The sequence below is a fragment of the Muntiacus reevesi genome, chromosome 20 (genome assembly GCF_963930625.1).
Source record: "Muntiacus reevesi chromosome 20, mMunRee1.1, whole genome shotgun sequence".
Taxonomy (NCBI): domain Eukaryota; kingdom Metazoa; phylum Chordata; class Mammalia; order Artiodactyla; family Cervidae; genus Muntiacus; species Muntiacus reevesi.
Window position 1 is genome coordinate 24,513,351 of NC_089268.1, and position 16,832 is coordinate 24,530,182.

A 16,832-nucleotide genomic window follows, 5' to 3' on the forward strand; every position below is an offset into this window, starting at 1 on the left:
TCCTCTTTAGATCCACAGTACTTAGCACTAGCAAATGAATGAATGTGTGTGCATGCTCTGTTGTGTCCAAATCTTTGCGACCCTACGGACTGTAGCCCGCCAGACTCCTCTGTCCATGGGATTCTCCAGGCAAGAATGCTGGAGTGGGTTGCCATTTCCTTCTCTAGGGGATCTTCCCGACTCAGGGATTGAACCCATGTCTCCTGCATTGCAGGCAAATTCTTTACTGCTTGAGCCGTTGGGGAAGCTCCTAGCCCTAATATGTGCCCAATAAATATTTTACTAAGTGTAGATTATGATGCTAACTCTGTTAGGTCTTGTATGTATTCTCCCCTGGTTCCTTCCCAGGGCCATGGTATTTCAATTGAACCATAGGCTGGGGAAGTGAAATGATCCATGCACTTAAATTGTTCTGTTTGAGTCACAAAGTGTACTGATATCACATCTTCTTAGACCCTCCTACAACTGCTGTAACACTTTGGAAATAAGAAATGCCTAGGCTTTCTAGGTATCTGTATTTGCTGGTGATTAAATTTTCATCATTGATTCTCAGTGTTGGAAGGCCCCTCAAGTTGCCCACTCTCCTTCAACATTTGGATCATCCCTCCAACATCCCTGTCAAGCTGTCACCCATACCAGGCTCAAAACCTCCCCATGATAGGCGGCTCTTTTCTTGCCTCGGCATCCCTTCTAGCTCTGACAGCTCTATTAGAAATGCTTTCCTTCCACTGAGGCAACATCTGTCTTACTAACATTCCACTCCTTGGGGGCCCTACAGAGTCAGTTCAATCCTGTTTCCCTTCCAGTTTCTAAAGGCAGCTCTCATGTCTCTCTGAGTTTGCTCTTTCTGGGCTATTCATCCTCCTTTTCTTTGTGCTCCACACATAACATGCACGCCAGTCAACTTGACTAGTATTTTCTGAGTGCTCTGGCTTGGCGATACATGGAAGATAGGATATGTGTCTCTACTAAATGTGAGCATGTTTGGTCTTCCTCTCCAAGGAGCCGAAGATGTATGCTATTTTTGTTGTTTGCTTTTATTTTTTAAATTTTCTTGGGATGGAAAACTGGTGGGGAATGTAATCAGGAGGGGCTACTTTATTAATCTTGTGAAAGCATTTTTAATATCAGAAGAGATGTCATTTCAATTTAAATTTCAATTAAATCTCCAATCTCCAGTTCCCAAAGAAAATCATCATAAATTACCTGACTAGGCTTGGATTTAAGAAATAGAATCATTAGGCCTCCTTCAGGATGTTTTGCCAGTTCAAGGCAACTTCGAAGATGATTTTATTTAAGAATATGGGAAATAATAGGCCTGAATTGTGAAGGAAAAAAACTCTTATGCTTTACAAACTTAAGCTCCTTTTTGTAAGGTTGAAATTAAACTTTAAAACTTAAATTCCAAAAATGTACTTACATTCACAACTACAAAGAAAAACATACCTGTAAGTGGTCAGGTCTTATTTACTGCTACTGCTACTGCTAAGTCACTTCAGTCGTGTCTGACTCTGTGTGACTGCATCCCTGGGATTCTCCAGGCAAGAACACTGGAGTGGGTTGCCATTTCCTTCTCCATTGCATAAAAGTGAAAAGTGAAAGTGAAGTCGCTCAGTCATGTCCGACTCTTCGCAACCCCACGGACTGCAGCCTACCAGGCTCCTCCATTCATGGGATTTTCCAGGCAAGAGCGCTGGAGTGGGGTGCCATTGCCTTCTCGTCTTATTTACTACTTAAGTTAAAAAGGATAGTCTGTATTTACATAGGAGAAAAAAACCCATTTCCCTTGAAGTAAAACTTTCAATAGAAAGAAATATAGACTAAAAAATAAAACAGGCAACTGGTTTCCTTAGCAGACAAGTGAAACCACTATGCCTTTCTTGTGTGAATCTATATTAAATTACTTACCTTCATTTAATGTTAAGCAGGAAATTAAAGTGTAAATCAGTGGCCAACATTTATTATACTTTATAAGGTGGTGGTGGTTTAGTCGCTCAGCCGTGTCCAACTCTTGCGACCCCGTGGACTGTAGCCTGCCAGGCTCCTCTGTCCCTGGGAATTCGTAAGCAATCATACTGGAGTGGGTTGCCATTTCCTCCTCCAGGGGACCTTCCCGACCCAAGGATCAAACCAGGTCTCCTTCATTGCAGGCAGATTCTTTACTGACAGAGCCACTGAGGAAGCCCACTTCTCAAGGTGCATGGCCCCAAACCAAATGCTGCAAGAGAAACGAACATACAAGCATCTATTGCAGGTCATTTGATAACATTTTAGTGGAGTTTTAGGTTCACCATATAGGAGACTAGTAATTCAAACAAGAGAAACCAGAGGCAACAGTTATAAAAAATTATGACACTGTTTCCTAACTATTATATGTGAATAATTTGGTAAATTTTTCTTTAAATAATTTCTGTCTTTGGATTGGAGAAGAGACAGCAGGAGATCGAAGGAGACACTCAGGATGGATGTCAAAGGGTCTGGCTCAGTCTTCTCTTGGTTACCAGCTGGAAATGTGGGTTTAGAGCAGACATTTACCAGTCTGGCCTCTGCAGGTTGATCTGTAAACTGACACAGTTAAACTGGGTGATCTCTAAGGCTCTTTCTAGGCTTCTTTATTCTATTCTCCATTTACTGCTAAATCAGTCATTTATGCTGTGTTTCCATGTGATCTCATTTCTTCTCTTTATGTTTTAGCAAATTGTTCATTTACAAAAGTTGACAGCTGATAGGAACTAAATATTTAGTGATAGGGACACTGTTATATATACAGAAGTAGAAGTATAATGTGCATGTGAAACTTACATAATGTTATAAAACAGTGTTACCCCAATTAAAAAACTCCCCCAAAAGTCAACAGTCAAGTACAGTTCATCTAAGAAAGCGCAAGAGACCTCAGCTTAGCATTTTCCTTCCCCTATTTTACATAGAAAATTTGAGTTGTCTGATAGGGAGACATATAAAGACATGGTTAATTTATCCTGAAAGGCTCTTTCTCCATATGTTAAAAATAGGGCACAGATTTAAAAAAAAAAATGTCTTTACCTTCAAAAAGTTGACTTGGATGTGATCGATTTCGGTCTCTCCTAATGTGTGAAATTATTACAACCTTAGCTTTCTTTGCTAATGAGTTGGAGTGCAGTAAAATGGAATCATAAGGACCTAATCTCTTTGGGACCTCAGAGTTAAGTAGTTGAAAAATACAAGAGAAATATGACTTTAGGATGGTGGACAGGCAACACATCTCCCAACCTGGCAGAGGTTCAGAACAGTCATAAATGCATTTCTCCAAGGTGAGTTTCATAGTTCCATGAGCTGCTCCTTGAAAATGTGTCATGGTCTAGTGTTTTCTGGCTCAAGAAACTCTGACTACCATTCTCCTCTCTGGAAGAAGCTAGTGCAATTAGCATATTATAAGCTCCCAGAACTGTTTTTGAATAGAAGGAATGCTTAGCCTCCAGTCTCCAAAACTTGACCACAGAAACTGTTTTATCTCAGAATACCTATTAACATTCCATGGAACTGAGGTTGGGCAGAAGTTCTTCCAGGAAATGCAAGAAAAGTTCACCATCCTCCTTTATCCAGGGAGGATATTTGGTATTGGGGTGTCATTTCTTGGGGATGAGGGAACACGACCAACTCCCTTAGCTACATTTAAACTATTTAGTACTGTTTTTAAAATGCTAATGTTTTGAACCCATCCCAAACCAATTAAATCAGGATCTCTGGGATAGAACCCACATGTTGGCAATTTTTATTAATCTATTTTTAAAATACTTTTTATTTTGTTTTGGGGCACAGCCCAGTGTTGTGATAGTTTCAGCTGAACAGCAGTGGGACTTAGCCATACACAGACATGTATCCATTTTCCCCCTAAACTTCCCTCCCATCTAGACTACTGGCATTTTTAAAATAAGGTCCCTGGGTGATTTTTGCATGTATCCAGGGTTGAGAACCAGCACCCAAAGGAACCACAGAACATTTGTGAGTGCTGACAGGCCTTGCTAATGAGTGGGCTGTAAGGATTCCTCCCTACCAGAGAACCATACACCTTATTTATACACCTCAATCAACCTCCATTTCAAAAGCCCTTGGGCCTGTGGGATAACATAATTTATGTAGACAATAAGCACAATCAGCCAATTCCCTTTTTCTCTGCTTCCTCGTCCAGTTAGGCTGCAAAGGATAGATGTCATCAAGCAGCTCTGGGTGCAAAGGCCCCAGCTTCTTTTCTCAGGCTGAGGTCTCTCTCCATGACCTATATTCAGGAGACATGAAGCATCTTCCCCTCATGGTTCTGAAAAGAACTAAGGTTTTGCAGAGAAGCCCCACAATCCTTTGCTGGCGTTCTCCAGCGGCTATTTCCCAGGCTCCTGCCCTCATGGCTTTTCTCACGAGTGGAAGGAGGCATTTTTCCAGCTGCCACCTAAAACTGTAGTGAGGAGTACAGACTGTGCCTCAGGCTACAGTTGGACCCAAACCTGCAGTCACTGAAAAATCCAGGAGAGAAGGAAAAGAAGACTTATCTTCCCTTTAAATCTTGCTACCTGCATGCCTCCCGGAGGCCAGAAAACAGAACTGAGGTTGGTGACAGTGGCATCCGTATGCTATTCAGGAAATCAAAGATACAGGAGAGCAAGCACACATCGGAATGATGCAACATAACAAAATAATAGGAGTAGCCCAAACTATTTCAACCTTTACAGACACCAAAACTTTTCCAGATAGAAAAGTTTTTTATTTTATAAAATAAAATCAAGTTTTGCTGTAATTATCTAAATGATAGTTTTCTTTATTTCTTTTTGTTTTTTGTTTTTGTTTGGTTGTGTGGTTTATGGGATCTTAGTTCCCTGACCAGGGATCAAACCTGTGCCCCCTGAGTAGAAGCACAGAGCCCTAACCACTGGACCACCAGGAAAGTCCCAGGATATTTCCTCTTGAATTTCAGTCTTCTAGTTTGTAGCATGATAGTATCTACTATGCCCAGTTCTTTGTATCCCAAAAGAAAGCCAAAAAAAATCTGTGTTTGGCTGTTGGACACAACTAAATGAGGCGGTCTTCAGTGGCACATGGTAATGAGACTTTCATTTTCCTTTTAATCCTGTTAAATTAGTGTTTGCTTGTTGTTGTTGTTGTTGTTATTGTTCAGTCGTTGAGTCTTGTCTGACTCTTTGTGACCCCATGGACTACAGCAGCCCAGGCTCCTCTGTCCTTCACTATGTCTCGCAGAGTTTGCTTAAATTCACGTGCATCGAGTTGATGATGCTATTTAACCATTTCATCCTCTGCCACTCCCTTCTCCTTTTGCCTTCAATCTTTCCCAGTATCAGGGTCTTTTCCAGCGAGTCGCTCTCTACATCATGTGGCCACAGTGTTAGAACTTCAGCTACAGCATCAGTCCTTCCAGTGAATATTCAGGGTTGAGCTCCTTTAGGATTGACAGCTTTGATCTCCTTGCCTTCCAAGGGACTCTCAAGAATTTTCTCCAGAGTTTGAAAGCATCAATTCTTCAGCACTCAGCCTTCTTTATGGTCCAACTATCACATCGTACATGACTACTGGAAGAACTATAGCTTTGACTATATGGACCTTTGCCAGCAAAGTGATGTCTCTTCTTTTTAATATGCTGTCTAGGTTTGTCATAGCTTTCTTTCCAAGGAGCAAGCGTCTTTTAATTTCATGGCTGCAGTCACTGTCCACAGTGATCTTGGAGCCCAAGAAAATAAAATCTCTCACTGCTTCCACTTTTTCCCCTTCTATTTGTCATGAAGTGATGGGACCAAATGCCATGATCTTAGTTTTTTAATGTTGAGTTTTAAGCCAGCTTTTTCACTCTCCTCTTTTACTTTCATCAAGAAGCTGTTTAGTTCCTCTTCACTTTCTGCCATTAGAGAGTGTTTGCTTAGTAGGTAGAGAGGATATGTTGGACCCCAGGCCCAACTTTTTTTAAAATTCAAGTACAGTTGACTTACAGTACTATATTAGTTTCAGGTATATAGCACAGTGATTCAGTATTTTTAGACTTTTTAAAAAATGTTATTATAAGATAATGACTATAATTCCCTATGCTATACAGTGTATCCTTATTGCTTATCTATTATACATAATAGTTGGATCTCTTAATCCTATAACCCTAACTTGCCCCTCTCCCCTTCCCTCTGCTCTCTGATAATCACTAGTTTGTTTTCTCTATCTGTGAGCCTGTTTTTGTATTGTTATAGTCATTTATTTGTATTATTTTTTAGACTCCACATATAAGTGATTTCATACAGTATTTGTCTTTCTCTGACTTATTTCACTAAGCATGATATTCTCTAGGTTCATCCACATTGCTTAAAAGGGCAGACTTTAATTTTTCCTAAAGTGGCTATACCATATCTTCTTTGTAAATTCATCAGTTGATAGACAGTTGGGTTGCTTCCATGTGTTGGCAATTGTAAATAAATGCTGTGAATGTTGGTATACATGTATCATTTTGTATTAGTGATTTCATTTTTTTCTGGATGTATACTCAAGAGTGGAATTGCTGGATCATATCATAGCTCTATTTTTAGTTTTTTGAGAAACCTCTGTACTGTTTTCTACCAGTTATGTTCTACATAACTGTTCTACAGGTTATGTTCCTGTCAACAGTGTATAAGGCTTTCCTTCTCTCCACATCATCACCAACATTTGTTACTTGCAGACTTTTTGTTGATAGCAATTCTAACAAGTGTGAGGTAATGTCTCATTGTTGTTTTGATTTGAATTTCTCTAATATTAGTGATGTTGATCATCTTTTCATGTGCCAGGCCCAACTCTTGCCAAGATAGGAAGAATTCAGGGGAAGATTCCATAGAAATTTGCTTTAGGCCATGCTTTAGAAAATTACCTTAGTAGCTTAATTTAAATTAGTTTAGACAAATCAATTAAAGTTGTGATAAAGCATTTCTGAAGGACAATTAGGGCAATATGGAAAAAGCTTTGTAACATGTCTCTAGCTGACAGCAAGGCTATTGAAATGTAAACTATATTTACTTGTTCCTCTGGTAGATGTTTATTCAGAATCCTATATTAACCTATATTCCAAGTAAGCACTGAAGCTTTGGAGATTTTAAAGATAAATACGTAAGGATTTAGCCACAAGCAAAAAATATTCATTTAGCCAGAGATCACAGGGAGTTTGTGAAATTTCTATTATATAGAAGTCTCCTGATAATTCCTCATGATTAATGTCAAGTAGTTTATAAACATAAATATTGCTGGAGTTAAAGATGGGTTGTTAATAACGTCTTATTAGAAAATTGCACAGCGAAAAAGAAAAAAAGAATAACAATTTATTCCTTTTCAAGCAGCAGTCTCGTCTCTACCATCCTCTATGACCGCTTTCATTTTTCCTCAATTTCTTCTTTTTTAAAAAAATATCTATTTCTTTATTTGACTGTGCCGGGTCTTAGTTGCAGCGTGCAAACTCTTAGTTGAGACGTGTGGGATCTAGTTCCTTGACCAGGGATCAAATCCAGATCCCCTGCACTGGGAACTCAGAGTCTTAGCCACTGAACCACCAGGGAGTCCCTCAATTGTTTCATTTTTAATCTCACTAATAGGACAATTTGAACTGTTGCAATATATTTTCCTTAAAAAAAGTTAAAATCTATCTCTGCAGTATGTGTTCAGGTCAATAAAAACAGTGTAAGTCAATTGGGTATACATGTGTGCATACACAGAGAGTCTCCCTAGAAAAGGTGGTTCTACCGTTTGGTACCTCTCCCACTGCTAAGATGTGAACATACTTTTAACACTAGGGGCAGTGTCAAAAGTAGGGTTTCACCTCTGGATCCAGCAAACTATTACCTACCTTCCTAAACTGAGTCAATTTGAAAATGGTTTATGTGGCAGAAAGATGCTCTAGAGAATGTCAATTAAAAGGTCTAGCAAAGTAGGGGTTTTTAAAACCATGAGTAAAATTGAGAAGATGACTGTTAAATATAAGTTACATTTTCTAGAACATCAGGTGCTGTAAACTACAACAGTCTGGGTTTTCTCAGCACGTGGTTGTCAAAACCTGTCTGCTCCTCGGTGTGAAATTAGTTCTGGGAAAATTAAATCAATGAGCTGGAATCTACTTAGAGAGAAAATAGTTCAAGGTGAATGTAGTTCTAAGCCTGGCTAGCTAGCATCCAGACTTCACATTTTGACCCTCGCTTTTTGGTTTGACTTACTGTTTGGTGAGCCTTTTCCCTGAAAATTGCTCGAGTCAGCTATCTCCTTTTCTCAATATACTGCAAGTGGATGTGTTTCCTTAATCTCTCCTAAATTTCACATCATTGATTTAGCCCACCAACTAAGCTTTTTACCACATAAAGGTATTTCAGAACTTTGGTTCTGTTATCCAATGCAGGAATTTTCCTCTCTGTTCTAATGCCAGCCATTAAGTTACAAATCCATGACGCTGTCAATCCCATTGTCAATTAAGATGTGGAGCAGAGTAGGATTAATGAGAAAGTCTTGCAGCATTCCATTGGAAACTGAGGAATATTTAGCTTTTGTGAACTCAATTATTATTACTGAACCCATGCAGCACTGTAGTGATCACTTCTATTTTTAAAAAATATTAGCCCCTTGGATGTGTTCTTTACATGAACAAATTGCAATAATTCCATTTAATGGAAAACCTACCAGCAGTAAAAAAGAAATCATCTATTGATAAACACTGCAATCTGGATGAATCCCCAAATTATTAGGCAAAGTGAAAAGAGCCAGTGATAAAAGTCTGTAGACTTCATGATTCAATTTATATGACATTCAGGGGAAAAGTAAAAACTATATAGATAGAAATTAGGACACTGATTCCCAGGATCTCGGGGTGAGGAAAGTGTCATTGACCAAAACAAATCACAAGATAATGTTTTGGGTAATGGTGGTCATGACACAACTTTGTGAGTTTGTTGAAATTCAACAAACTACATCCCTAAAAAGGGTTACTATTATTGTATGTAAACTCAAACTAGGTATACATGATTTTTAAAAATAAGAAATTTACTATGGGACTAATTAAATGTAATTTAATAACCTAGAATTTCTAAAATCTGTCTCTTTCCCCCCCTGCTTTGATTATTAAGGTATTTGTTGTTCAGTCGCTCAGTGGTGTTTGACTCTTTGCAACGCCATGGACTGCAGCACGCCAGGCCTCCCTGTCCTTCACTATCTTCCGAAGTTTGCTCACACTCATGTGCATTGAATCAGTGATGCCATCCAACCATCCCATCCTCCATCATGCCCTCAATCTTTGCCAGCATCAGGGTCTTTTCTAATGTGTTGGCTGTTCGTATCAGGTGGCCAGAGTATTGGAGTTTTCTATTTCACTACTTCTGTTCCATCTTCTGTGATTTTTCAAAGATTACTCAGCCACTCGAGTGTGTCAGAAACAAACACCTATGTTTTCTTTATGTTTAAATAGGAGTTTCCTATGTTAAAAAAAAAAGTTGCAGTTCCACTAACACCCTTGCCAGTTTTAAAGATTAACCTCTTTGAAAAGAAAGCAAAATATTTTAATTACCATTTAATCTATCACTTGCTAACATAGTACTCCCTCACCTAAGCCTGTCTCTGTATTGTTCCTCTTTCTCGTTCTTGGAGCAGAAATTCAGACTACAGGTCTTGGACTTCCTTGGTGGAACAGTGGTTATGAATTCACCTTCCAATGCAGGGGACACAGGTCCCCTGGTCGGGGAACTTAAATACCACATACCGCAGGGCAACTAAGCCTGTGTGCCTGCAATGAAGACCCAGCACAACCAAAAAAAATTAAATTCTATAGGCTCCTGGATGAAACCAAGGGAACTTTAGTCTTCGTTAACTCAATTTTTCCATACATGGGAGTCCTGCCTCTTCTCCCTCAAGACTGGTGCCTCCTGGAAGTCACAAATACACAAATGGTGGCAACCAGACCATGTCAAGTAGAGTGTAGGTTGACAATTCAAGTGCCCTGTCTCAGTCCTCCTTGTTTTAGTTGTTGCTGTTAGCTGGTGGTTTGGTTCTATTTTGTTTTAACAGCCCTCGGTATTTTTTTGAAGGCTAGACTCTAACATTTGGTTACCAGTTTATGGTAAGAGTTCAAGCCACAGATTGTTGGAGATACATTTAACATCTTATTTGCCACTTACATTAAAATCTCTGTTAATATAGATTTTATATGAATATACTAAATCTTATATTAAATTTTTTTCTCACTACAAGCTCTTTATTATCAAGTTGAATAAAAAAGGAAGCAAGAGAGAGGTGTAAAAATACTCTTCTTGGAGGCCCCAGGTAGGGGAGGCACTGTCAGAACTTACTTGGTCAGGGCAGGCAACCCAGCCAGAGGCAGAAGGGAGATCAGGGCCCGGCCGGGAGCAGCCCACGGCCCAGGGTGCTGAGAGCAGGACGGCTCAGGCCTCAGACGGGGGATGTGCAAACGCCGAGGCCCTGCAGGGAGTGATGGGGTGAGGGCTGCCTGGAGGAAGCCACGAGCACCATCTTCCCCTGCATTGGGCAGACACGCGTGTCCACATGAGAGCTGGTGTCTGCTCGCAGCTTACGTACACAGAGTAGAAGGGGGGGTCCCAGAGTTGAGGAACAGCTCTGAGAAGCCTCTAGAAGCCTGAGGACAAGGGCAGAACCTGGAGGCTGCTGTTCCCGTTGGAGTCTCAGGAGCCCAGGCCCTCCTGCCGGCACTGGAGGACCTCCTGACTGCCCTTTCAGGCATGATTGAAGTTGAAACTTTGATGATCACTTATGCTGTAATTGATATGGCTCCATATAGCTTCCTCTTTGATGATGAGATCTTGCCCTCACTTATTTTCTTTTCATTGTGTTCTCTGGACTCTAGTTTTATATTTTGGGGTGGAGGTGGGGTGGGGAATGTTACTCCCTTCTCTTCAGAATTCAGGTTAAATTTTCTCATCACTTGGGCAAGTTTCTGTCCTTTGGCAAGCTTCCATGCTTTTAGAAGCACATCCTTTTCAGTGTCTTAATCAGGGGACCAGGAAACTGACTCCTTTTTTCAATATTATCCAAGGAGCTTTGAAGGGTGAGTGGTTTTTAGAGTGGCTGGAAAGGGAGGGTAAACAAACACAAGTGGGAATGACCATTGCAGGTTTAAGGATAGAGAAGAGATAAGCCTTTCAAAAATACAATAATAGAACATCTGATTATAAAGAGTGAATAAAGAAGAGCAGTAAAATGCAAATACATTAAGAATCTGATACAACCTTTGTATTCTCTGCCACTGTTGAGCAAAATGTGGTCAACGTGGCATGAAGATGATACATCTAGCACGATGTTGGTTGTCTTTCTCACTTGCCTACTTGAGGACAAACTTTTAGATGAATATGAATTTATAAAGACTTTTATATTTTGATAACCTCCTTCAAGCCATCATGGCTGCTACTTAGCCCAGGTAATATTTACTTGTGAATGCTCTCTGATATTAATTTGATAAAAATAGATGCAAATACCAAATATAACTTAAGCATTAAATCTATGGCTAAAAATATTTTCTAAGGGCAGAAAAGGGCCTTATCAAAGATTTTGAAGATTTGACTATGGGGTGTTACCTTACACATGACTTTATTTTCTGTCTAGGACTGAAAGTCAGCCTCAGCTTTCTGTTTTTCTCTTGTTTTTCTGTAGACTCTACATTATTCCTTTTCTCCTTTTTGTATGTCACTGTGAATGAGAGATATACCTATTTTTCTGAAATGGTTGGGGCCAAAAGAAAAACATGACGTCCCCAGAAATTCTTTTAATCATCCTGTGATTTTACACTTTGTTCTGTGATTCTCATACAATAACAGTTTACTTTAATTATTTGGACTCATAAGCCTCACTGAACACTGCTAGAGCAGAACTATACTTTGCATTTAACATTATCCTATGTGGTGTTCCATGCATATTTTTTGATGTGCAGGTAATGTGAAATCAAGGAAATTACCATTTACATTATATTTTTTGTGTTGAAGATAGCACTTCGGGCCCTTCCTTTCCTTACATTGAATATTTCAGAGTTTTAGACTTCTTTGTTGAGCTAAGTGGTTTTTCAATGTCCATAACCTTCTGTCATGTCCTTGGTTTTAAGAAGTGCACCATAAGCATTATACCAGTGAACCGCAGCTTAGACCTGGAAAGATACTTGCAGATGTTTTCATCAGACCATTTCACAAGGCTACATAACTTCCCACAAATTACACAGTGCCTGAGGTCAAAGGCAGTGTGAAGACTTTATGCAAGGAGTTCTCAACCCAGGGCATATGGGGCAAGCTTACTAAAGACCAGGTACATATTTTAGAAGCAAAAATGACCATCAGCCAAGGAGGGATGCCAGCCTGAGAATCTTTCATTATGACAACCACTCTTCTCAACATAGAGAAGTAGAGCATTTATACAGACCTATTTTGTACTTGGCCTTTAAAAAGATTTTTTTTAATATTTATTTTTATTTATGTATTTGGCTGCACCAGGTCTTAATTGTGGTGTGCAGGATCTTCAAGGTTCATTGCTGTATGTGGCATCTTTAGTTGAGGCATGTGAACTCCTAGTTGTAGCATGTGGGATCTAGTTCCCTGACTAGATCAAACCCAGGCCCCCTGCATTGGGAGCACAGAGTTTTAGCCAATGGACTATCAGGGAAGTCCCTGTAGTTGGCCTTTTAGAACCCTGGTCTTAAACAGGAGAATGAGTAAGAATGATCTTTCAGGCTATAAGTTGGCCTATAGAACAAACTTCAATTAGAGAAGCTGAGCAAAAACGGCCAACAGACTTCACTTCTCAAAGTGAAATCATAAACACACTCACAGCCTGAGAGGAACGTAAATAAGCACAGAGGCAATACAGAATTTCCCAGGCAAATTATTTAATATGTCTGAGTATCTGCTTCTTCATATGTAAAATGGACATAATAATACTTCTTCAAGTTGTTGCCAGGATTGTATCACAGGTGTAGAAGAAAGCACTTAGAACAGGGCCTGTCATATGATCAGGACTCAAATATTGGCTACTAACCTTAATATTTACCCAAGTGGAACTAAATTCTGTAATTTTTCTGAAAAGAGGAGTCAAAACCAAGAGGACATGGCAATAGAGAAAAAAATAAATTCATCTAATGGGCTTCCCTGGTAGCTGAAATGGTGAAGAATCTGCCTGCAGTGCAGGAGACCCCAGTTTGATCCCTGGGTCAGGAAGATCCCCTGGAGTAGGAAATGGCAACCCACTCCAGTATTCTTGCCTGGAGAATTCTGTGGACAGAGGAGCCTAGTGGGCTACAGTTCATGGGGTCACAATGGGTCAGACACCAGCCATGACTAAGTGACTTTCACTTTCAATGGTACCAGGAGCCCTGAACAGGAATAAAGCGTGAGAAAAGAGGTATCACGTTAGCATGCATAACATCCTATGGAAAAAACTGAATGAACTTTTTGGTCAACCCAACAGTTTTAGCTCAGGGTCAAGCATCTAGACATTAATAGATGGCGTCATTTGTACTTTATGTGGTTGCCGCCATGATTAATTCTTCTACCACTTCAATCAACTCCATTTATGTTCTGTCTTCCTGATAAGTTCTAAAATATTTGGATTCCCCTCTAACTGTTATCATTGTAGAAATGGAGCTGAAGTCAGTTTTCCTGTTCAGCAGTGCAAGATATGTATATGTATATGCTTCAACAATGGTGATGCCTTACTCATAAAAGGCAAACTTTGGTGTATATAGTTGTCCAAGCATTAACCAGTCTTGTTTTCTAAATAATTGGTGACTGAGGTCTGTTTTTTTCTTTTTAATATATTTAGTTATGACTTAGGAATAGGGTAGGCTTTGTAAAATGCCAGCATGAAAGATAGTAGCAACCTGTAAAATATAATGGACATGCAGAAAAATTCACCCTCACCATGAACATCCCACAGCCAACAATTTCTACCATTTGCTGAAACACTTCCTAAGAATAGTCTGGCATCATGCAGACTCCTTTGCGTGTATTAATTTAGGCAACAACTCCATGTGCTCGATCTTACTATTATCACCATTGAGGCATATCAGTAGCTACCTTGATCCTAAATTCATCATTTGCAATATTTTAAGAACTTGTCATTTTTGTCCCTTAAGATTACATACCCTAAGAAGGATAACTAGCAAGTTAACATATTGTGAAGGATAGTACTATCTGATTTTAAAACTGCTAATATCACAGCGGGCTTCCCTGGTAGCTCAGCTGGTAAAGAATCCACCTGCAATGCAGGAGACCTGGGTTCAATCCCTGGATTGGGAAGATCCCTGGAGGAGGCATGGCAACCCACTCCAGTATTTTTGCCTGGAGAATCCCCATGGATGGAGGACCCTGGAGGGCTACAGTCCAGGGTGTCACAAAGAGCTGGACACGACTGAGTGACTAAGCACAATGTCACAATAACTGTAACAACTAGGGCTTGTAAGCAGTTAATAACTTCTTATCGAATGTACCATTTATCTGCAATGTTATATATAGATAAATGGATATAATCACATGTGTATTATGTACATAAAGCATGTTTTTCTATATTTTACAAGATATGAATAATGGGGAGCAACCTGACAATGTCATTTCAGGAACAACAGACACAAGTGAATAATCTGTGTGGGTTTTGTTCGCAGAAAGAGTGAATCTACGCTTAGGTATTTGTTCAACTAGAGAGGATGTTTGTTACGGTTGGATGGGCTACCAGTGCTGAAGTTGCCACAGCCCTCCCTACATGGCTCATTAGTCATGGCTATTAGTGAATTAATTACTTGCTGAAACCCCAAAAAAGAGATAGGAGACAGGAGGTGAGTAGATTCTTGCCATCTTGTTCCAGTCTCATCTGCTCAGCCGCATGGCTATTTTGAGAGAAAACAGAGGGCAGTACTTTTCATTTTAAGCCGATGGGAATTGCAAACATCACTTCTTCTTTTGGTCTTTTGTGGAAAGGTTAGTCCTGGGTCCAAACTTACCTGCAAGGGAAGCTTGGGAATGTGGTCTCCAGCAGGGTGCCTCATGCTTAGATAAAACTTCATAACTTCGAAGAAAAGAAGAATGAAGTTAGAGGAACAGCTAACCATCAGGCACACTCAGCCACTTTTGGTCTCTTATTATGTGATCTCTGCTTATGGAAGTGTATGTGCCATTCTTTAAAGCAATGATTCTCACAATAGAAAGTTGTATTTACTGGCTTTCTTAATGATATAAAGACTCAGAGTCAAGGCATGTGTCAAACACTTGGAATTGCTAATAATTAGTGTCCACCAAGTCTGTCAGGGTTTCCCTGGTGGCTCAGTAGTAAAGAACCCACCAGTGCAGGAGATACAGGTTCAATTCCTGGGTCAGGAAGACACCCTGGAGCAGGAAATGGCAACCCACTCCAGTGTCCTTGCCTGGGAAATCCCGTGCACAAAGGAAGCTGGCGGGCTGCAGTCCATGGGGGTCAAAAAAGCGTGGGACACAACTCAGCAACTAAACAACAACAAATCAAGTCCATTAATGACACATTATAACAAATAGACCCTGAATTTCTTATCATTCAGAGCAGTACATTGACCTGCATCTACCTTCCACAATGCTTGGCACAGTTTAGGAATACAATAAATGCTTTTCAATGGAATGTTCCAGATTAAGTGGGGAGGGAGGGATGATTTGTTATATCATGCTGCAAATTGCTAATCTCCTTTTCCTACTGTTTCTCATTCCCAGTTTGATCACTCATGGCTTTGGGACCCCAGCAATATGTGCAGCCCTAAGCACTTTCCAAACAGTCCTCAGTGAAATGCTGAACTACTTGGAAAAACACACGACTCACAAAAATGGTGGAGCGGCAGATTCTGGCCAAGGACATGGCACCTCGGAGAAAGCCCCCCTGCGGAAAACTTCAGAGGCCGCCGTGAAAGAGGGCAAAACAGAAAAGACAGACTAGCTACATCAAACAGAATCTATTTCCAGAGAGTCTTGCTGCTGATATTTTTTCTAATTTATATATCATTGAGGGTGATTAATCTTCAGTGGAGAAAATCTCTGCCCTCCCCCAGCCCTCCATAAAAAAAAAACAAAAATGGAAATGAAAAACGAAACAAAAAAGGACAAAATCAAAAAAAAAAAAAGACAAAAAAAAGGAAAACAGCAGTGTAACTGTGTGATGAAGTTGTCACTTTTTAATTTTATGTTATGATAAACTCCTTTTGTGCACGTAATTTATTGTTCCGAATTATATACATCACAATTTTTAAGCACTTCTGGACTTTGGAGAGGCAGCACATGCTTTTTCACATCTAACTGATGCACTTTCTTATCCAACTCTGTAGTTAGGGATCAGAAAGCATGACCAAACTGGAACCCACCACCAGCGCCTACAGCGCCCGTCTTTCTCAACTTAATCCCCTATAACAAAAGAGTGCCTCTTTCCACTAAATAGACCAATTTGGCAATCAATCCATCATTAAATGCTTTGGGAACTGAAAAGGGCATTCATGAATCTTTGTCCTGTGATTTGACAGCAATTTTAAAATCTTGGTCACTGCTAGCCCACTTAACTACCAGTGCCTTGGTGGTATTTAAAAACTCCAGAAAACTCTATCCCCTCTTTGTGTGATTATTCTCATCCCATCCTAGGACCAATTTTTTTTTAAAGAAAAGACTCAGCAGAATGTTTAAGAGATAAGAGATGACCTCTTCTATCCAATCTTCTCACATCCCCAACCTAACAGTTTAAGGAAACAGACTGCGCACAGCGGGTCAGGGCAAGATGGATATAGGAAAGGGGAGCTTGGCTACTTAGGCTTCCAAAGAAAAGCTGTGGTATTGTCTCAGCTGGAAAAGCAT

At 40.0% G+C, this 16,832-nt stretch overlaps 1 protein-coding gene across 1 annotated transcript in view; it reads left to right on the forward strand.

Annotated features, from left to right (window-relative positions):
* TFAP2D (transcription factor AP-2 delta) overlaps positions 1-15,930 on the forward strand; it is a 59,133-nt gene extending 43,203 nt beyond the window's left edge. Inside the window, exon 8 of the mRNA XM_065913314.1 lies at positions 15,711-15,930. Coding sequence (XP_065769386.1) covers positions 15,711-15,930 — 220 coding nt within the window. The remainder of the gene's footprint in view (positions 1-15,710) is intronic.
* Positions 15,931-16,832: the final 902 nt, after the last annotated feature.